The sequence below is a fragment of the Lampetra fluviatilis genome, chromosome 3 (genome assembly GCF_964198595.1).
Source record: "Lampetra fluviatilis chromosome 3, kcLamFluv1.1, whole genome shotgun sequence".
NCBI lineage: Eukaryota > Metazoa > Chordata > Hyperoartia > Petromyzontiformes > Petromyzontidae > Lampetra > Lampetra fluviatilis.
Genome location: NC_136277.1, coordinates 34,152,746 through 34,174,536, shown reverse-complemented (window position 1 = coordinate 34,174,536; position 21,791 = coordinate 34,152,746). Strand labels below are relative to the sequence as shown.

The window sequence follows — 21,791 nt, the reverse complement described above, 5'->3', positions numbered from 1 at the left end:
TGACTCTGCTGACGAGACCCGGAAGGCGCAAACTGGTCCAGACGTTTTCCCGACTCGACAAAAGCTGCTGAATAATATTGGTCTGCACAGCCAATGGCCACAATGGAGCGAGCAATGCGTGCGCGTTCAATGTTGAGACACGGGACGGAGTTCCGCTCGCGTCCGCTTTGTCGAGGGTAGAGCCGCTGAGGTTGTGCGCGACGAGGAATTCTGAAAAAAACGGCGCCAGCAGCGCGGCCTCGCAGTCGGTGCCTGGGCTTCATCGCAGGTTCAGACGCCTCCCGCGAGACGCTCCCACCACGCCGCGGGGCTCGTCAGCACCCGGCAGGACGATCACGGGGCGATGCGTCGTGGGCAGAATTTAGCCGTGAAAGATGTCCGCTTTGACTCTTCGTCATTATCATCAGCAGCAGCAGCAGATAAATAATCTTCATCATCGTCAACATGAGCAGCAATATTACCATCGGCCATGGTCTATGCACAGCTGGAAGAAGGCCTCTCCACATCGTCACCACATTACACGGTCTCGCGAAACCACGATCCATCTCGCTCCAGCGCGTGCGCCGATCTCGCGGCTCCATCTCCGTTGGTGGTCGCCCTCGCCCGCCAGCGCGTTTCACTTCGCACAGCAAAGTGAAACGGGCGCGTCAAAGAAACAAAACAATAAACAAAATGACCGTCAACCTCCACAAGACCGTCGTCACCTGCCCACCCCACCATGCGCCCACTCTGGACGCGTGACAGCGCCGCGGTCGCCCTCTCGCCGAGATGCCGTGGGGGGGGGAGGGGGGGGGGGGGCGATGGGGGTGGTGGCGCTGACACGGGGCCACGACTCTGCTCTCCTCTCCTCCGTCGCTCTTGCACCGATCAATTTCGCGCGCTGGTGCACTCCCTCGGCTGCGGCGCCCGTGCCAGCCGCGCCGATTACCCTCTCTGCCCCAGAGGTGAATATAATCACACCGAGAGTGATATCATGAGGGGGGGGGGGGGGTGGGGCCGCCACGGGCCCGAGAGAGGGGGGGGAGCAAGGGGAGGAGGCCAAAGTGGAGGCGGCAGTGGTGGTGGTGGTGGATCAGAGCAAGAGTGATGTTGGTAGTGAAGGTGGTGGTAGGAGTGGTGATGGTCGCCAGTCATCTCAGTCAGTCAACCCATAACACCTGGGTCTGTCCCGTAACCTCTCATCAGCGAGCCATTGGCACTTCATGTAGCCTCAGGTTGCACCTTAGTGGCCATGGGCAATTGGTGGTGAGAGGCGGAGAGTGAAGATGACCGCGGCGGCCTCTGCGGAGGCCGTGCAGCCGCAGACGACAACGAGGCCGGCGGCGCGTGGTAGGGGCGGCGTGGGCGGCGTGGCCACCTGACGAGACGCAGCTGCTGCCGGAATGTGGCCCACCGCTCACGGAAGCACGACGCCCCGAGCCAGACACCGGCCGCGGACCGAGTCGCCAATGTTGACCAAAACAAACGTCTGGGCGCAGTGGTGGTGGCGGCAGCGTTGAGAAACGGCGGCACCGCGCGGTCATCCCCCGGCCCAACTCTTCCCCGACGTCGTTCAGATCTGGCGGGCCGCGCCGCGTGGTCGCTCGCCCCCTCACACGTCGCTCGGTGAAACGATTCGCGAATGCGGTCGCTAAACGTAGCCTCACGTGCAATGGATATCGTGCTACGTTTAGTCGAGCGCGCTGTCCCCATGACAGATTTCATTTTTGTTGGAGAATTTTTGCATTCGCCGCTCGTTTAAAGGATTTATTCCTGTGAAGGGCAATGAGCTGTGATGAATCTGATTAGCGGGGTCATCCCGTGCGCATGAGCGTCCCGCAGACCGTCGCGATGATTCACATAGACGCAAGCGATGGTGGGGAGTGAGGGGGGGCAGGGGGGCTGCCACGTTGAGGGGCCCAGCGGCCTTCGGGGCCCAGCGAGGAGCTCGTACATCTGAGGATACGAACTCTGCTACGCTTGGCTTCGCTTCTGCTTCATCTGCACGACCGCAGAGACAGACGCTCACATCCACGGTGAAAGATGTGATCCAATGGTGTGTGATTGATGATGCTGCTGATGGTGATGATGATTGTGACAATGATGATGAGCAGAAGGGAGAGAGGAGTGGGCCACAGGAGGAGAAAGTGGAAATAATTTGATCAGGTGTGAGTGACAGATGCATCGGTGGGGAGTGAGGGGATGAGATGCGAGTTAGGGATGGGAGCTCGACCAAGTGGAATTCTCCCGTGCTGCCCTCCCAACCTGGGCACGCGCGCGTCTTACTGCGCGCACGCATCCGCCGTGGCGCGTCACTGTGTCCCCGCATTCCACCGCGTCGTCACGGCGGCGTGGCAGCGGGGCGGCCGTGTCCGCTCGACGAGGCGGAATGGCCGAGCGGTTTTGACGAAGACGCGGGAAGATCCGCGAGTAGCGGCGCGCCCGCCCAGCCGAGCCGCCCGTCTCGGCGACAAGTTGACACGCGCGGGTGCCCCCTTGTCCGACTGGACGGGCGCGTGGACAAGCGATACCACGTGGGTCCCTCGCTACCGCGTGGGCAGTCGGCAGAACCCAAGAGACCCCCCCCCCTCCCATGCCCCCTCCGTGCCCCCTCCGTGCCCCTCCCCCATCCCACATCATGGAAAAGAGGGGGAAGATATCTGGAACAAATCCGGCAAGCCAGTCTCCGCTGATGAGACTCACAAGGTCAAAACCGGTTCGGAGTTTCCTTGCTCAAACGCGTTCTGGAGAGCCAACAGGCCGATGGATGAAATATTTAGAGGCCTTGTTTATTAAATTACAAACAAGAACTCCGCAGTTGAACACGTTAGCTTGAGTAAAATAAAATCTCATGCTCACGGTAAATCGCGCATCGATCTGAGTGCGGAGGAATCGATGATTTTCCATTCGACCGAGTTCACGTATTTTCTTTACCGCTGCAGATCCTGTCGATTGACACGCACTGCGAGCCCTACCCTCTCACGCCAGCGTAGGCTCTGCTTGCATTGCAATGTCAAATAGGAGAAAGTCAAATAACGCGATAACGCGCGTCATCGGTTAATCTGCCACCGGTCACTGTGGCGTGGAGAGCGGAAGGGGGTGGGGTGCAGGGGGCGTTCAATTTCCCCGTAAGCGGTGGCCGTGTCACTCAATCCCGTGGCGCGATTAGTGAAGCATTAACGAGCGACGGCCGCTGATGACACAGTGAGGGGGGGGGGGGGGGTGCACCGGGGAGGGGGGACACCCCGCATGCATTGACGCTCGTGATCTGGGGCGAGAAACCTACGGCCAGTGGGCCAGATTATCAGGAAGCTACTGGACCTGTGCGCTTTTTACATAAATTGAAAACAATATTTTTTCTCGAACTGCTTTATGTGTTTAGTTTGTTGTCCTTCCCCCCACACCTCCGACTAGCACGGTTGGCTACGTGCGGTGCGGTAGAATTTCAACGCACACGCACGCACAGACACGCGCGCCGGTAGATGATTCCGAATGCCACCGACTCCCGCCATGCCGAGCTGCGAGGTGTCCTGTGGATGGCTGCACAGCAAGAGGGCCGTGAGGCCAATCTGTGTGGCCAATCTGTGCGGCCAATCTGTGCGGCCAATCTGTGCGGCCAATCTGTGAGGCCAATCTGTGCGGCCAATCTGTGCGGCCAATCTGTGCGGCCAATCTGTGAGGCCAATCTGTGCGGCCAATCTGTGCGGCCAATCTGTGAGGCCAATCTGTGCGGATTATGATCTGTGCGGATTATGATTTGTGCAGATTATGATTTGTGTGTCGTCCCGACGGGCCTGTGTGAGACTTTGCTCCGGGCACCGGCAGTTTCCTCCCACGCGCAAAAACCAAAATCTCAGGCAGGGAGGGATTGGTTCAAAGATGCCGAGTCGAGACCCTTGTGCCTCCCGCTTCACGAACGCCAACCGAGCATCTAACCACAGCAGCGGCGTTGCGCCACCCCTGGCGGTAGCTGCGACGGTTTTACCACTCAGGTGTTCCTCCTCGTCCTCCCCGTGCTTCTGAGCCGTGTTCTCTCTCTCCGAGAAAGAGCGAGCGAGCGAATCCTGTGCGCTGGCGACACAGCGTTACAAAAACATTTGCACAGTGATCTGCATGCACACTTGATGATCCAGAATTAACTGAGCGTCACATGCACGCGCGTGTCTTCCGGAATAAATGTATTCGGAATAAATGTATTCGGGACGAAGGGTGCTGGAGAGAGAGAGAGGGAGGGAAGGGAGAGCCGCGAGCCGTGCGGCCCCGCACGCGGCTCTGATCGCGACGCCTGAATCACGCGACGCAATAACCCGCGTGGCTGCAACGGGGGAAATGAACATCCAGCTTTGTGTCGCGACACGGGAAGTCACTCCGCACATGCCAAATGGAAACACGGCGATGCCGCGAGCTGCGTCTTTCGTCCGGCTACTTGTCGCGAGCTTCTGCGAGCGTCGCCCGCCACGTGTTTGTTCTGCCGCACGGCTCGTCGGCAGGCAGCAGCAGCGGCGGTGGCGGCCTTGACTCGCGCGTGTTTTTGCATGCCTAACAGCCTCGTCGATATGCAGCGACGGCGCAGGTAATGGGCTGGTTTCCGCGCCATCAATCACGCCTCGTTGTCTGAAGCCTCATTATTATGCGCGCGTTCTGCAACAGCTCTGAATTGGAAACGCTCCGTTGCCTCGGCTCTCGGAATTGTGATTCTCAGCAGGCGATTGGAGCGGCTTCCCAAGCTCTCGCTCCATCTCCAGATCATCCTCCTTTGTCTCATCATCATCATCAATAGTCTTCTTGTCATAATCAATATCCTCATTCTCATCATCACCAATTATCATCATCACCAATCTTATCGTTGTCATTATGCTTATCCTCTGCATCCTCATCCTCCTCTTCCTCATGCTCATCATCATCATCCTCCTCCTTATCTCCTCCTGCTCCTCCCTGCCCCAGTGCTCCCTCTCCCCCCCCGCTGCAGACGGTGCTGTCTGAGCGCAGCGATGCGCAGCCCGGGTGCGCCAGCGCACGGGAGCGGAGGGGATGCGGAGACACGGGGGGGTGACGGGTTGATGGAATGCGGGGGTGGCAGGATGAAGACACGCGGGGTGGTGGGAAGACGCGGGGATGGAGAGATACGAAACCACGGGGATGGTGAGATGCAAGACCAGGACGATGGGATGGAGATTGGAGAGACACGGGGACACGCATCGGCGACGGGTAGAAAAACGCATTAAGCGGATCCCGTGTGACAGCGAGAGTTTTACGGGGACATTCATCCTCCCGCTGGCTCGTGGGGCTCGGCCACGTCGGCCGGCGTTATCCGGGACCCGGCGCGATTTACACGGAAAACAAAAAGCGCGTAAGCCGCGTCTCAAGCTGCCCGTTTAAAAACACACACACACACACAGTACACTGCGTGTACTGTGTGTGTGTGTGTATATAGTGTGTGTACATATAGTGTGTGTGTGCATATAGTGTGTGTATGTATATAGTGTGTGTGTGTGGGGAGCGGTGGTGTAGCGGTTAGCACGCTGCGCTACGAACCAGGCCACCCGAGTTCGATTCCCGCTCGCGGCCAACATCAGTGACGATTATCTGAATCGGTCCTGGGCCTCCCCTAGGTCGACTCAGCCTTCAACGAGTACCTAGTACGGTGTGTAAACATCGCTGCTCGGGAGACAAAGGCGGCTGGGTGTGGGGTTGGCATATATACACACACACGATGTAATACAGAGATTCAATTCAGCTGGGTCTGTGGTGGTCAGTGAACCAGAGAGCAGCTCACCCAACACGCCACCGCCAGGATACCTCGGCTGTGGTGGTGGCAGCGGCGCCGCTGGCGATGATCTGCACGGCGAGGGTAGCAGAGGTGCTGCTTGCTAATCTGTGCGCTAGCGAGCTGCCTCTCCACAGTGTTTATCCGCTAGTGCCAATGAGTCTATACAGTATTATTAAATCTATCAAAATATTACACCGAGATAATCCCGTGAGATGGAACATGTGGTTTGCAGGCGTCTCCATGGTGTGAATTGACACACGCATCGCAAACACGCGCGTACAAACATACATCCATAATCGTAACTGGCTCGAGATAAAGCGCTAAGGCCAGGGTTGTACTGACAAAGACATTCCGAATTGAAACTTTTTAGCTAGCAGTGCATCACCCCGTCTTAGAGAGCGGCCCCAGAAGATAGTGTCACATGACTACTTCTGAAGCCACTTGCCTAGAACTATTTTCGTCGCATTCCAGCTCACATTGTAATGCCCTCCCAAATCTGTTTATCACATGACAGCCAATGGAGGGTTTGATTTACAGAGCCAAGATTTGGACGAGTTAAGCAAAATATCACGTCTTTGTGCAGTCACTGGTGATATTCAACTCACCACGCTTGAGAACCCAGTTGAAGAAAACTCATTCTACGTGAGTCGATGGGCCTGGACGTGAGTCTATGGGTCTCTACATGAGTCGATGGGTCTGTACGTGAGTCGATGCGTCTCTACGCGAGTCGATGGGTCTCTACGCGAGTCTATGGGTCTCTACGTGAGTCTATAGGTCTCTACGTGAGTCTATGGGTCTCGACGTAAGTCTATGGGTCTCTAAGTAAGTCTATGGGTCTGTACGTGAGTCGATGGGTCTCTACGTGAGCCACAGGCTACGACCTGAGAAGCCGGTTTCACAGCTGGCAGATTGATCGCGGGGCCTCAGCGGTGCCGGCCCTGCCGAGGTTCCGCCGAGGCCCCACGCCGCCAGACCTCTACCCCCGCTCCGTGGCGTTGGCGTCAGCCGCCGCACGGCGGACGTTGTAACGTGCGCCCCGGCGAGACGGAGCACCTCCGGCTGGCGCCGCGTTCCTGACGAGACAAACAGGGGGCGCCCTCAGGGCTGGCGCGGCCTCAGACTGGGAGGGCGGAGGTGGGGGGAGTTTGGGGTTGGAGGGGGGGGGTGCGGTGGAACTGTCAGCCTCTGCCACGTGGGCCCCAGCGGGGCCGAGAGAGGAGTGAGCGTTGTGTGAAATTAAAGTGGCACGACGGAATCCCGCGCAGGCTCCTTTGCGCGATCCCAATTTTCCGCTGCATCGCTGATTGGAATTGGGGGACGATTTTGCAGCAACCGTTGCCAGCGCGGTGCCGCGGCGCCGCCGTCACCCCTCCCCGCGGGACTCGGCACGGCGCGCGCTTCGTTTTTAACGTCAGAAAGTCGACACGTGTCAAAAAGTTTAAGTTGTCCCCCTTCCTGCCCTGACGGAGCGCCGGGCGGCCATCGTCTCCGTTGGGGGTTCCGAGCTGCCAGCAGAGACGAGCCCGCCACACGCGCTGCCTCGCAGCGTGTAACGTCAGCGGTGGGGAGACAAAGGTGGCCGTGCGCGGTTCCGGCCACACCACAGCTTCGTGCGCCGTGCTGGCCTTAATAGGTGCTCGCGAACAGCCCTTGCCCCAACAGCCAGTTAGAGGCTACACGGGGGATATTTTAGCCTTTTGTACAAGTGTGCTCATGCATGTGTGTGCTCATGCATGTGTGTGCTCATGCACGTGTGTGCTCATGCACACGTGTGCGTGTGATGACACGCGTGCAGTCAAACTGCTATTCCGAGTGCGGGGGGGTCAGAGAAAGGGCAAGATCGCGACGCCACACGGAGTTATGCGCGCAAAAAGAAAATAAACCGCAAATAAAATATACCGAGAGAGCGATTTTTTGAATCACGGCGCATCGAGCGAGCAGCCGCGACGAGACTCACGCGGCCCAACGGGGCCGCCCGCAACCCCCAAAACCGGGAGTGACACCGCGCCGATGTTCACGTTTCCGCTCCTCCGAGCGGCCCGCGGCACGGGGGCACCGTCCCAGCATCTGCTCGGCCTGAGCCGAGAAAAACCGGCGCTGCTCAGGGGCCTGCGAGGCCGCTGCCCTACATCACTGTGCCGAGTTCCCGCTCGCTGACCCCGCGCTGACCTCGCGCCAGCCCGGCGAGTGCCCGCAGCGGCAGCGGCAGCAGAAGCTGCGATTTTGCCTCTTGCCAACGATTTCCAAGCGACGCGCGATTGCGTGCATCATGCGCATTCCGCGCAAACGCACACAGGCATGAGAGCGTACACAGAGACAAAAGTCTCCCATATAGCCTTTAACAGGCTGTTGGGGCAAGTGCTGTTAGCAAGTAGCTTCTATGAAGGCCGGCACGGGATTAAAGGGGGTGGGTGGCCAGCACCATTCCTGGCCGCCTTCATCTCCTCGGTGCTGATATTTTTAACACGCCGCACCAGGTACTCATGTAATGCTCAGTCAACCGCCGGGAGGCCCAGGACTGGTTTAGATAATCGTCACTGTTGTTGGCCGTGAGCCGGAATCAAACTCGGGTCGTCGAGTTTGTAGCGCAGCGTGCTAACCACTGTACCATTACTCCCCACGCAAAGACACACACACAGAAACATACATACGTGAACAACCAGAGACAGCTATAAACATACAAAGACACGTGAACACAAAAACGACAGTCGACCTTCAACACTAAATGATGGTGACGCCACCACAGCTTGTGCCAGAAGATGTGAATATTGAGGCTGTCACGTGAAGTGTGGAAGGCTCGCTGCCCAGCAGGAGGTCACGGGACACACCCAGGTGCTGTGGGTTAACTGGCGGAGATGGCCAGTGGCAGCTGCACCACATGTGCTGCACCCCGTGCCAACTTGCACACAAAACACAGACGCACATACACAAACACAGCTATACAAACAGCACGGACGCACGCCAACAAAGATACACAAACACGTACACATACGCAATGAGGTACATGCACAAACACAGACACAGGCGTAGACACAGATACAAAGAGAAACACACACACACAGGTCTGCCTTCTGTGCGAGTGTGTGTTTAAAATGAAGGTCTACAAGAATAGCCACCATCCATCCATCCTATCCAATCATCCATCCACCCATCCTATCCATCCACCCGGCACGCTAATGATGCGCATCGCTCCGCTGTGGTGCCGGTGTGTGGGTGGTGGTGGCCTTCACTCGACGGCGCCGCTGCCAAAGGAAATAACGAGTGAATGCCGCTCCGCTGAGCCTCCGCCTCGATTCGAAGTGAAACTGAATTATAACCCACGCCCTGGTGAACACCCGTGCCGATAATCGTCACTGCTGTTGGCCGTGAGCGGGAATCGGTTCGTAAGGTTTGTAGCGCAGCGCGCTAACCGTTGCCCTGCCACTCCCCGCATGCACACAGCACAGCCACACACACATACCCACACCACTGAGACAAAGATCCCACATAGAGCCTGAACAGACTGTTGGGGCAACTGCTGTTAGCGAGCACCTACGAAGGCCACGGAGACGCACACAGTGAGACGCACACAGTAAGACACGCACACCCCACACCACTGAGACACGCGCGTACACAGCGCCAGCCGGTGCCACCCTCCCTGCCGCATCTGCGGCCTAATCTCAGAGACGCCAATTGGCAATCAAACAGCGGGGAGAGCGGGGCTGCCGATTTAGGCGCTTGCCTGGCAGGACATAAAGGCTAGTCGGCATTACTCGCGGCCGCGTCACCATCAGCAGATTCCAAAAAGAGCGCCACCTTGCATGGCAGCCCTGGCACAGAAGGCAACGCAGTACAGCAAGTAGGCCGAAGGCCTCCTTGTGTGTGTAGATATAAGCGTAGGTGTCTGGGCTTATGTTGGATGGGGGCGCTATCGTGGAATCGTGGGTGACGTTGGGGTTCCTTGCCCAGTGAGTGTGATTGTCGGAAACATATCGTGGATATCATTGTACAATAGTTATCACTGGGTATCATTGTGCGGTAGATATCACTTTAAGGATTGGGTATCAACGTATCACAAACACCACTGTGGCTATCTCTGTAGATTGGGTATCGTTTCACATGGGGTGTTATTGCACGACGGGTATCGATGTAGCGCCGCCTATCACTGCCGCGACCCTTGACCCCGCCCCCCACCGAGAGCTCCGGCTCGAGTCTCTCCGCCTCCGCCCCCACCCTCTCACCCCGCTCCCCCAGCGCTCCACAGATCGGGCGCCAACGCGCCGTTGCTGCAGTGTTGGCGCCCACGTGCCGCGTTACGCAAGCAGACGAGAGCGATGGTGACAGTTTAATCACAGCCGGCTCGGGGAAGGAATTAGCGGGCGAAATTACAGCGAGGAGATGTCGGGCAGAGGCGCGCTGCCTCCGTCACTAGATTGAGTCGAGGCAACCCCAGCCACCACCACCACAACCGCCCCTCCCCCTCCACATAGCCAGACACCCTCATCGCCGCCCTCGCCACCACTACTACCACCACCACCACCACAACCGCCCCCCCCCCGCCCCTCCACATAGCCAGACACCCTCATCGCCGCCCTCGCCACCACCACCACCGCCACCACGTCCGGCGTTGCCATTATTTTCGAGGGACACGACTCTTCTCGGTCGTGACGATTCATCGAGTCACTGTGCGTGTGTGTGAATGAGAAGCACGTTGTGGATACCCCCCCCCCTCGGCTGCTTCCAGACACCCCCCCATCCCCACAGAATGAATGGTAGTTGCCACCATTGTCACTGCTCCGTGTGTCACTGCTCCGTGTGTCACTGCTACGTGTGTCACTGTTCCGTGTGTCACTGCTGCGTGTGTCACTGCTACGTGTGTCACTACCACGTGTGTCACTGTTCCGTGTGTCACTGTACCATGTGTCACTGCTCCGTGTGTCACTGCTCCGTGTGTCACTGCTACGTGTGTCACTGCTCCGTGTGTCACTGCTACGTGTGTCACTGCTCCGTGTGTCACTGCTACGTGTGTCACTGCTCCGTGTGTCACTGCTCCGTGTGTCACTGCTACGTGTGTCACTGCTACGTGTGTCACTGCTCCGTGTGTCACTACCACGTGTGTCACTGCTCCGTGTGTCACTGCGACTGCCGCCGGCGGGGCTCACTTGAGGGAGAGGGAGAAGTCGTTCTTGCTCGTCTCGCTGTTCCGCAGCAGGTAGCTCGACTCCCGGCACAGCCGCAGCAGGGCCTCGGCGTCCGACCGCCCGATCGCGCCGTGGTACCAGCTGCGTCGCCAGCGGGGGGTCGCCAGCGAAGGGGGTTGCCCAAATGGAACACACGGTGGGGGTGGGGGGGAAGTATGACATGGGATTTTGAAGACGGTTTGAAATATTCGTGACAAATTCAACGCGGGATGTGACCGATCTCAACAGAGCCCCCCCCCATCACTGCCCTCTGCCCCCCCCCCCCGCCCCAACTCGCCCTGACCAGCGCGGTGAAGTGCGGTCAAATAAACGCCGCAATCCGCGCGGCGTGCAGAGCAGAGTGTGGACAGAAGGTTCGTACACGACACCGTGAGAGGCCATTCAGCCTGTAAGTGTCTCTCTCTTGCAAGCGAGACCTGGAATAGAAAACCAACCGCACTGAGTAGAAGAGGGATACGTGTTAATATCATTAGAAATGAACATTGAAATCCCTGGCCTGGCTGCCCCAACCCTTCTTCCCTAACCTAGGTTTTGTTGTTGTCTCAGTGCCTCGCGACTGCTACAAGCGTAGGCGCCACGTACATTGAAAACAGGAGAACCCAAAACCCTTCGTGTTTGCTGCCGGCCGCTCGACACCGCGGGCCTCGGGGCGCGCTCGGCCGCGGCGATTTCTGACGGCGGCGCGACTCACGCTTGTCGCTCGAGTGGCACGGTGGGGTCCACCCTCTCGCCGGAGGAGGACGAGGAGGACGAGGAGGAGGACGAGGAGGACGAGGAGCCGTGCTCGGGGGGGCTGTGTCGTCGCGAGGCCTTCCTCCCGCCGCTGGGGTTGCGCGGCCGCTCCTCGGGGCCCTGGGGCGGCCGCCCGCGGTCCGCGCCGGTGGCCGGTGGCGACCGCGTCTTGTCCACGCCGTCAAACTGGACTGCAGGAGCGGCGGCGGTGGCGCGGTTAGCGGTAAAAGTGAACCAAGGAGGGTCCGCAATCTCTCGCACACCTCCACGTGGGTGGCTCACGCATGTTCAATAATAATAATAGTGATGATAAATAATAAAACAATAATGAAGTCCTTAAATAATATTGCCCTTGATATGTTGTTGAGGCCACTGCTGGACAAAGGCCAACGAAGGGATGGGACGGAGGCCTCTTCCCGGCACGGGAAAGTTACCGGCTGCTGCTGCTGCTGACAACGACACAAACACCATATTGAGATGTTTGGCCAATTCCATGAAAGAGCGGGTGGCTTTGCTTGGGAGGAAACTGGAGAACACGCAGAAAACGATGCACACAAAGGCCTGCACAGAAAGATGCAACAATCCACTGCTGTGCTGTGATTGATACAGCAACTCCTCACACATCCAAATACTAACCAGGGTCAAACCCGCTTAGCTTCCGAGATCTGATGAGGTCATGGGTGACCAGGGTGACAAGCAACGCCAAACCCGATCTGGCTTCAACCTATTTGGGATTCATCGGTGGCGTGTGACCTCTTTAAAAAATACCTCTCGTTAGTGTATTTTATACAGCCCTTTGTCAATTCACTGCTGGATGAGGACCTCGCCATGCCATGTGGATAGCTTAGGGAAACATGGTTAAGAGCCACGCACAAATGTTACAGGGCCCGAAGATTGCGTTGCAGCAATTCCGTCAGTGGAGTAGAATTCAATTGTGAAAATAGAGGCATTACGTGCTGCTCCGTAGGGATGTGGGTAATAATTTGTGAGGGCAGGGTATAATTTTGTTAAGAGTTGGTGCTCGTTTCGTTTTAATGATGAACCGCCGAGATGAATGTGGATCGACGCGAGGTCGGAGCAATTCAGAGAAAAATCCTGCTTCATCATGACGGAGCGCCACATGGGATGGATGGCGAGAGAGGGAGCGAGAGTGAGCGAGCGAAAGAGCGAGAGACCGTGAGAGGGCGAACGAGAGTGAGTGAGAGAATGAGCGAGAGAGTGAGAGAGTGAACGAGAGAGCGAGAGAGTGAGTGAGAGAATGAGCGAGACTGCGAGAGAGTGAGAGAGTGAGTGAGAGAGTGAGAGAGCTACAGAGTGAGTGAGAGAGTGAGTGAGAGAGTGAGAGAGTGAACGAGAGAGTGAGAGAGCTACAGAGTGAGTGAGAGAGTGAGTGAGAGAGTGAGAGAATGAGCGAGCGAGATTGCGAGAGAGCGAGAGAGTGAGTGAGAGAGTGAGAGAGCTACAGAGTTAGTGAGAGAGTGAGTGAGAGAGTGAGAGTGAGCGAGAGAGATAGCGAGTGAGCTAGAGTGTGAGCGAGACTGCGACTGAGCGAGAGAGTGAACGAGGGTGTGAGCGAGAGAGTGAGAGAGAGTGTGAGCGAGAGAGTTAGCGAGACAGCAAGCGAGAGAGCGAGTGAGAGAGTGAGAGAGCGAGTGAGCAAGAGAGTGAGTGAGAGAGCTACAGAGTGAGTGAGAGAGTGAGTGAGAGAGTGAGCGAGAGAGTGAGCGAGACTGAGAGAGAGTGAGTGAGAGAGTGAGTGAGAGAGTGAGCGAGACTGAGAGAGAGTGAGTGAGAGAGTGAGTGAGAGAGTGAGAGAGTGAGTGAGAGAGTGAGCGAGAGTGAGAGAGTGAGTGAGAGAGTGAGCGAGAGAGTGAGTGAGAGAGTGAGCGAGACTGAGAGCGAGCGAGTGAGGCAGGCAGCGACGTGCGCGATCGCTCCACTCGCGTAGTAAACGTTCGGCTGAACAAGCGGCGGTTTTATCCCCTAATTTTTAACGCTTCGTGGACCCTTTACCAGAAGCAGCCATAAAACGCACAAAGCAGCAGCAGCAGAAGCAGCAGCAGCAGCAGGGGAGCAGTTGGCAAGTGAACAGCCCGCTGCAGTTAAGCTGTTCCAAGAGGCGTCCGACACAGACATAAAGACTCGCGACCCCCACAGCCCCCCCCTGCCCCGGCAGAGCGCCCGCGCTGCCTCGACCTGCGATGCATCTCTCTGACAAAGGCCCAGCCACTCAGCCGGCCGCTTGCCCGGAATGATGCCAGATCCATCCGGATGCCCACTTATAATCTCCCGCATCAGCCGACGCCAAGATGTAAAATGCGGCAATAAATCTCTGCTCGTGCGGTGTGGGGAGAGGAGGAGGGGGGGAGATGTTGCTGCGTGTTGGAGAGCTGCCCAAACCTTCATGCCCCCACCCCCTAAACCCCCATCGCCACTACCCCCACCCAAGATACCACGTCTCTCTTGCGCAACAGAGGTGCCAATGCACTGCTAGATGAGGACCCTTGCCGTGCCATGTTGGTCGTGGCAGTTGTTTGACCGGTGTGGTGAAGTATGGTCAAACAAGGGAGGGGCGGGTAAAGGGAGGTTGGGGGTGGGGGTGTAACGGATCGGATCTCTTGGCTCAGCGAGCGCGCCAGCCGCTGAGCCACCCCCCTCCACCCACGTGCCACACGACAGAGGCTCAAGGGCAGCGTGCACGCCGCCGGCACGGATGAGAAGCGGTGGAATTCCTTCATGGCGCAGGACTACAAATGATCAAAATGGTTAAACGTTGGTCATGCAACATTGATGGTGCGCGAGGACGCTCAATGGAGCGTGAATGCGCATGCGTCACGAGAGATACAGGCCTACGTCGCTCGCACAAACAGCGCCAACACCGACTACCGGAGCCTCCGCGCACAGAGTGGGGGGCTCGTTGATGCAGAGTGGGGGGCGGGGGGAGCTCAGACTCCGCCGAGAGGGAACGACTCGGCAGACAAATCGAGAGGCGACTGCTGCCCGGCGATGGGCGCTGGCCACGCCGGTTGGGGCGGGGGGGCTCGGCGCACCTCGCCGCCACCCCCACCCCGTGGCGGTGCGACGAGCAGCGCCGCTCATTACCCACGCAACCTGTCGCCGCGCGACTGCACCTGCTGCGTGGGCGCAATTTACTCCGGCACGGAGGGGGGCTCGGAGGTGGAAGGGGGGTGGCAGCGGGGGGGGGGGGGGAGTTGCTGCACCCGTGAATGGAGAGCGCGAAGATTGCAGCGAATTACCGCAACAACAAACCTCACCGCATCCAATTTCCGCCGGAACAAAATTGGCCGGCGCTTAAGAAATTCAAACGAACGCGCCGGGCGTTCACCCGGCGGCGGCCGCCGGCGCCGCCATTGCGTCGTCGGCGGGAGGAGCGAATCGCGCGGCACAACTCGGGGCGGTGGTGCGGGGGGCGGCACCGGTGGGCGGGGGGGGAGGGGGATCGCTCCGTCCGCACCAGCGCACGCCGCCTCTCGGCTCCGGGGACCGCCGGTGTCGACCGTCCCGCTACCTCGCGGCGGTCATCGGAGCGGCCAAACGGGCCGCGCCCTCTCGCCAAGTTGTAAGAAGTGTCCGAACGGATTCTCCACGGCCGTGCGTGCACAACGGCCGTGTTACCCCGATCTCGCCCTCACGCCGCGTGCGTCAACAGTGGCTCTCCCGTGGAGAGACCCCCCCCTCTCCCCACCATGGGAATGTGAAATTTCTACCGCCGTCGCTCCTGCGATGTGCCCGGTGGACATCAGAATCACAGTGGCTTTAAGTGATCATCAGGTGGTGCTCATTTGCCACTAGGGGTCCTGAACCACTGCTGGGAATTCCACATTGCCACGGTCGATTCGGATAAATCCATGGGACGGCCACTGGTGACTACAATACTCATACGAAACGTTAATACCGGGCTGCCGCGGAGACGAAGCGATGAAATAATCTGGTGCTCAGTGGATCATTACACCGCAGGATTGGGAGAACTGATGGCGGCTTGGGGGAGGCCTTCATCCAGCTGCGGATCGATCACGGCCGATGCTGACGATGAGCAATGGCCACCGTTCGATGCCGACACTTGCAAAGCATTCTGTGAAGATGGAGCCGGCGGACGAACGTGGAGGGGGCGGGAGTGGCGGCGTGCGGTGCGAGGGCTTGCGAGGTTGACCGGGAGGAGGCGGTGACTGATGAAGAAGCAGAGCGGAGTGGGGATGACGAGGAGGGGGAGGTCGAAAGGGGGCAAGGAAGGGGGGCAATGTTGAGAAGCGAAGGGCGGAGAAAGGCACGAGGAGCGGAGGGGGTCACCTTGCTTTGTAAAGAGGTCGTCATCTATCTGTCCCACTGGAGGAGGCCAGGGGAGCTCCCGGGGAGCTGTGACATCAACTTGATGGTGAGGTCACAGGGGGGGTGGGGGGAGGAGGAGGGGGGATTTAACCGGCACACACGAGGGAGAGGGCAGGAGGAGAGAGGAGAGGCGACGATGAGAATTAGCCATTCTGCCCGGGATGCCGGCGGGGAGGCGTGAGGAGCAGCCACGGGCTGGCCGCGTGGGCAAGCGAGGCGGGGTGGTGGGGGGGTTGGGGGGCAAGCTGCGCCGCGTCTCGGCCAAACGACGGGGATTTCGGAACGGAAGTGAGAAATGAGGGCGCCATGCAGCGGTGAGGTCAGACGGAGCGTAACGCATGCACGGCGCACATGGCATGCCTCGCGCGGCGGGGCGAGCGGCGTGCGAGGATGCGGGGCCCACGGACCTTCATCCCCCCCCCCCCCCAGGTGCCCAAGCGATGGTGGTGGGGGGTGGGGGTTGGCGAACGCGGCGCCGGAGGCCGCCTCGTCCTGCGTCTCAATAACATCACGACCGCGCCGCGAGGTCAGAGTGCCGACCGGAGGTCAGAGAGCAAGTGGGGGAAGCGAAGCCACGTGGAGGAGACGGGCCACGTGATTCGCCAACGTCTCGGGCGAGCGACGCGACGGATTCTGGCGACTCACGGTCGCGATTTATTTCTGGAATTCATTGAATTGGAGCAACTGATTGGCCATCTCGTTTGTATTGTTTCTTGTTGATTTAATTTTTTTTGTACACTCGATTAGTCACATTACCATGTTATTAAATTGCCCATGCATCGCATAAATTGTACACAAACAATTAATACGCACACAATCGCATGCGTGTTTCTTGAGCATAAGAATCGGTTTCAATCGACGCATTGTTCCCCCGCACCTCTGATCTCCTTCCCACGAACCTCCGATTAGCGCGGTTGGCTTTGTACGGTGCAAAAGAGGTTCAACATACATACATACATAGTGGTGATGGGATTGTTGTGGGATCTGGCATAAGGAAGCAGCAGCAATATCCTTGGCCCTGATGACGTCTCGGCTTTGATCTCTGTTACGAGAAACTCCGGATCTAATGAACGCAACGGCATCACCGTGACTCGTGCCAATATTTGGTGGAAAAACACAAAAGCAAAGTTCCACGACGTGCCCCTGATTCCCGTTCCCTCGCCGTCACGACGAGCTCTCGCACGGCTCCAATAACAAACGGATCACTCTCACATCTGGGACTCAATGAAAACTGACACAGGATGGGGCAGGTGACCGGCTGGGCCAGACGCCGACACTTTAACCGCCCTCCTCCTCCTCCTCCCCCCATCGCCCGTGTCCAGTTCCCCCGGGAGGCGGCCGTTAACGGCCCCGTCGTAAACGCTTATGGCGCCGCCGCGCTCAGAAACAAAGAGGCCATCGCGCTCACGGGATCGAGTCTCCATAAAGCGCCGCCACGCGCGCCAGCCTTGACAGGGCAGAGGGGTTTTTTGTTTTTTTCCTAGATCGTGAAAGGCTGCGTGGGATAAAATGTCACTTTGAGAATTGTGGTGAGAAAACTTTCGTTTTAAGCCAAATAAAAAATACATGGATCGACCTGCGCTCGCCGGGTCTACAGGGTCATCGCGATGGCTTTTCACATTAATACAATAAAAGCTCACAAACCAATTCCAGCCACACTGGCGCACGAACCCAACAGAGTGGCGTGGCAGTGTGGTCGTTGTGGGTCCTGGTGTAAGGAATGAATTGGGGGGGGGGGGGGGGGGCTCCCGCTGTCCAATTCCCCACCTCCTCGCAGCCCGACACCTCAGCCCCTCCGGCTGGTGGTTCCCTGTTGCACACACTCGATCGCTACGCCGCCCGCTGAACCCATGACCTCTAGAGCTAGGAGGTGCGATTGAGGATCCGGGAGAGGTCGTGACCTCAGGAGGCGCACTCCGGGGTCCTGTAAACGAGCACCGCGCGCGCTCGCACAATCGCGTAGTTGTTCTGGCCGCGCCGCAGAAACGGCCTCTTCCATACGGCAAGGGCCCCTGGGGGGTGGTGGGGGTTGTGGGGAGGGGGCGCAAGGAGACCAGGGGTCCGCGTGAACGGCGGCGGCGGTGACGTCGTAATCTCGGTCCCGGTCAGCAAAAATATAAAAAATCGTTCCGGGCAGCCTTGGGAGAATTAGCACCAATTTGGCCGAGTCTTCCCGATTCTCCTCCACGCTTGGATTACAGCAAACGTTATCGCCACCTCTACACGCGCCGCTATCTCTTCCCCTGATCTCGCGCGGCCTCCTCCTCCTCTCCTCGCTTCACCTTGGCAACGCGGCTCGAGTTGCCTTCCCACCGCGCCGCCGCCGCCACGGTGAGCGGTGACCGGTGACCGGTGAGCAGCGAGCGCTCGCCCCGGCGGTGGTCGCCCTCCCGCTCTGCGTCGTGGCCAAGTGCAAGCGAGCCGGGGCGCGTTGCCGAGTGCCGGGGACAATTGGTGGGCGCAGCTTTACTCTCTCGCCGGTATCGCCGCCCCCGTGTAAACGAAACAAATATAAAACTATAAACGATTCAACGTTAAACCTACAACTCCTGTTTCAGCAGGGCGCACCGTAGGTTTTTATGTTAAGACGTTTTCAGCCAAATAATGACGACTATTTATTCTCATACATGTGGGAGGAAACCGAAGCACCCAAAGAAAATCCACGTGGGCAAGGGTACAACGCTCTATACTCATACAGATGGGAACAGATGGCTATTAGTCCCCTTGCTGTACTGCCTTCTCCTTGTGAGCCAGGGAATGGCACTTCCTCGACGCCCACGGGAAGGGACTTTCACACCCCTCGTGCCTCCACGGTGCTGGATCACAGTTGCCCAGAGCCGCCACCACCACCACCCAGCATTAACAAAACAACATTCAATGTATGTGCTCTAATGAATATCAATACAATACAAATTGTCACCGATTCAAGGGGGGGGGGGCAATCTTCCACATCCCCCAACCCCAACCGTCGCCCTTGGATCCGTCGCTGCTTCCCGGCGATTGAGAGGCCCATTGTTCAAGGCGATGTTGTTGAAGCAAGAGGCGAGAATCGAAGGGACGAAGGACGGAGTCTCATTCGCAAAGAGTTACCTGGCTCGGCGAAATTACCAAACCCGTTCACGCAAATCCAAAAAAAATCGATTGTCGATGTGGCGACGGGAAAAAAACCGGGAGAAGGCATTTGTTTGCCAAAAAACCAAGACGGGAGTGAACATTCGCCAAACGACACGCGAACCCGGGCCCTCGCGGAGGCTCGCAAGCACGGAGCACGCGGGAGGCCACCGACACCGCATGGAGATCTCCAGTCTCAGTTTCGAGGGAGACTCAGGCCTATCCGTGTCGAGAGCAACCCGTTGATGTAAATAAAACGGTTTTACACGACCCGATTTCATCACCATCATCACCTGCCATGTGCTATCCACTCCTTGATCAAAGCTTCCCAACGTCTCCACCACCCCCGTGGCGCTCCTGCGTCGTCCCTCCGTGTCTCCGCGGCGGCGATCGCCGTCTCGGCTGTGACCCCCTCCCTGCCTGAGGAAAGCCATTGGCCAGGCCCTGCTACGCATGTAACATACAATCTCTTGTCGTCAGTCAGTGTCAGGGATGGAGCGGATGAGTGTTTGTTATTTGTGTTTGTGCATCACTGTCAACGCAGCCCATTTGACTTTGTATATGATCTTAAGACGTGGGGCTGTAGTCTCTTCCCTCTCCATCACACACTCGCCCCTCTCATGCGCTCCCACTCTACCGTCTCTTTGTCTCATGCTCTCCCCGCTCTCTCCCTCTCAGGCTCTCTCCCTCGCTCCACATTCCCGTGCCGTGCACTGTACTGCCTCCTTGGTGCACACACACACACAGCCTTTCACAACATTGTACTGCAGATATTTTCCCACTCAAATGCAACCTCCTCCTTCCCCTCTATCCCCCCCACCCTCCCCGACCATCACCCCAAATATCCCACCTCCCCCAACCACCAGCGGCACCAAATGAGCAGCAGCAGCACGCGCCGCTCCCTGGGAGCAGGGGCAGCTGTGTGGCGATGACTCCAACGCAGCAGCAGCAGCAGCAAGCAGCTGCTGCTGCTTCGCTGGCATTGCCTCTCAAAGCCCCGCAGCAGCAGCAGCAGCAGCAGAGAGCGAGGATCGCGATGCCTCTCATATTGAGCGGTGCTTGGGTTAAACGTGGGAGCGGTGATGGAGACAGTTGAGGAGGACATGCGGGGATAAGACCACGACTCCCAAGTTTACAACCAGGCTGAACATAGGAACAAGTGTATATATACTCCGTGGCTAGATCCAAGACTAAACCCAGGGTTGTCATGTTTGATCCCATGACCCAGTGTCTCAGGATGCCAGCATGGTCGATGCCATCGTCGCCAGCACACCTCTTCGAAATCCCGAGCCTGGAGTCTTGAACCCAAGAGGCAGTGTGTCAGAACACGGGACCCAATGTCTAAATTCTGGATAACAGGGACCATGGCCGGGCGGCAGTAGAGTGTTCGCCGCTTGTTGTTGCAGAGGTCACAGTTCGATTCCAGTAGCCGCCCTGGTTAATGCTGCGGTGGGTGTATAAACCACAATAATATTATGCGCCGTCTGCTTTACGGAGGACATACAAAAATATTAGTGACCTCATTCGCAAGCGTAGGCGATAGTGTGTCGGTGTTAGGGTCCAGATGAGTCAAATTCGAAAATTAACCGCAAATTACTCAATTGGGATTGTACACGCAGAGCAACTATTAATGTCCCCCTCCAACTGGCAGGCAATGCCCCAGGTATCGCACCCTTGCTAATGAGACTCAACCAGGCCTCTTGGGGTTCTCACGTGGCTAGACAAAATCTATTTAAACTAAAAACGGCAAGCCTCAGATCTCGGTGTGACCTCTATCTCCTTTAGGCGCCGCTCACCACCACAGCCCACGGCTGGCGTTGGGACTCGGTCGGGGGAGGTGGTGGAAGTGGTCGGGGGGGGGGGCGCGCGCGTCGGCTCGTTAAGAGTGATTACTGAACACGCAGGCGCCTGTGATTACATCTCGAGCACAACACAAAGGAGAGCGAGCGAGCGAGCGCGGCTCGGGTCACAGTGGCACCGGCTCGCACAATAATCCGGGACGTCGCGGCCGCCGCGGAGACGGAACGCGACGGCGGTGACTCGCGGGAGCCGGGATCTATTCCCGCGTTTTATTCTCCCGCCCGAGTTTCTCATTTCTGTTTCTGTCACGGGAGCCGTCCGCTCCAGTCCCCCTCCTCATCCCCAGTCGCCTCCCGCCAACTCCTCTCTCTCTCTCTCTCCCTGCCTTGCTTGCCCTGTCCCAGCGGGCCGAGCCGAGCGGCTGCAGATCCATTACCACGCTGCTGCACACATCACCGTGCCAATGGTTACCGTGGAAAAACAATAAATTAGAGCTCAAAAATACCCCCACCCCCGCACCTCTACTCCCCCCCCCCCGGCCGCTCCTACACACAAACACACAGTGATGCAATGCGCTGCTGGTAAAAGGCACGAGATGAGAGAGAGAGGGGGGTTTTGCTGGCTTGTGGAGGCGGTCGCTCCATCTCTCACCATCACCGCGTCGACGCAAAACCCAGATCTGGGCACGCACCGCCCGCTCGTCCCACCCAGGTTCGCTCATCGGCGTCGCGGATTAGCCCCACTCTATCCCCACCGGGGCTGGCCGCACCGGGGCTGGCGAGACGGCTTCCTCATCGCGATGACCCCACGTGGCTCGCGGCGCTCTCGGGGTCCCCGTGGGGGTGGCGGATCAGAACACGGGTGAAGGGGGG

General features: G+C 58.2%; 1 protein-coding gene across 3 annotated transcripts in view; it reads right to left on the bottom strand.

Annotated features, from left to right (window-relative positions):
• Positions 1 to 21,791, bottom strand: part of LOC144931055 (SH2 domain-containing adapter protein B-like) — a 91,856-nt gene that overhangs the window by 9,012 nt on the left and 61,053 nt on the right. For all 3 annotated transcript variants that reach the window (XM_078854955.1, XM_078854956.1, XM_078854954.1), the window contains 2 exons: positions 11,621 to 11,852; positions 10,891 to 11,010 (listed from right to left, as the gene is read on the bottom strand). In XM_078854955.1, coding sequence (XP_078711081.1) covers positions 10,891 to 11,010; positions 11,621 to 11,852 — 352 coding nt within the window. The remainder of the gene's footprint in view (positions 1 to 10,890; positions 11,011 to 11,620; positions 11,853 to 21,791) is intronic.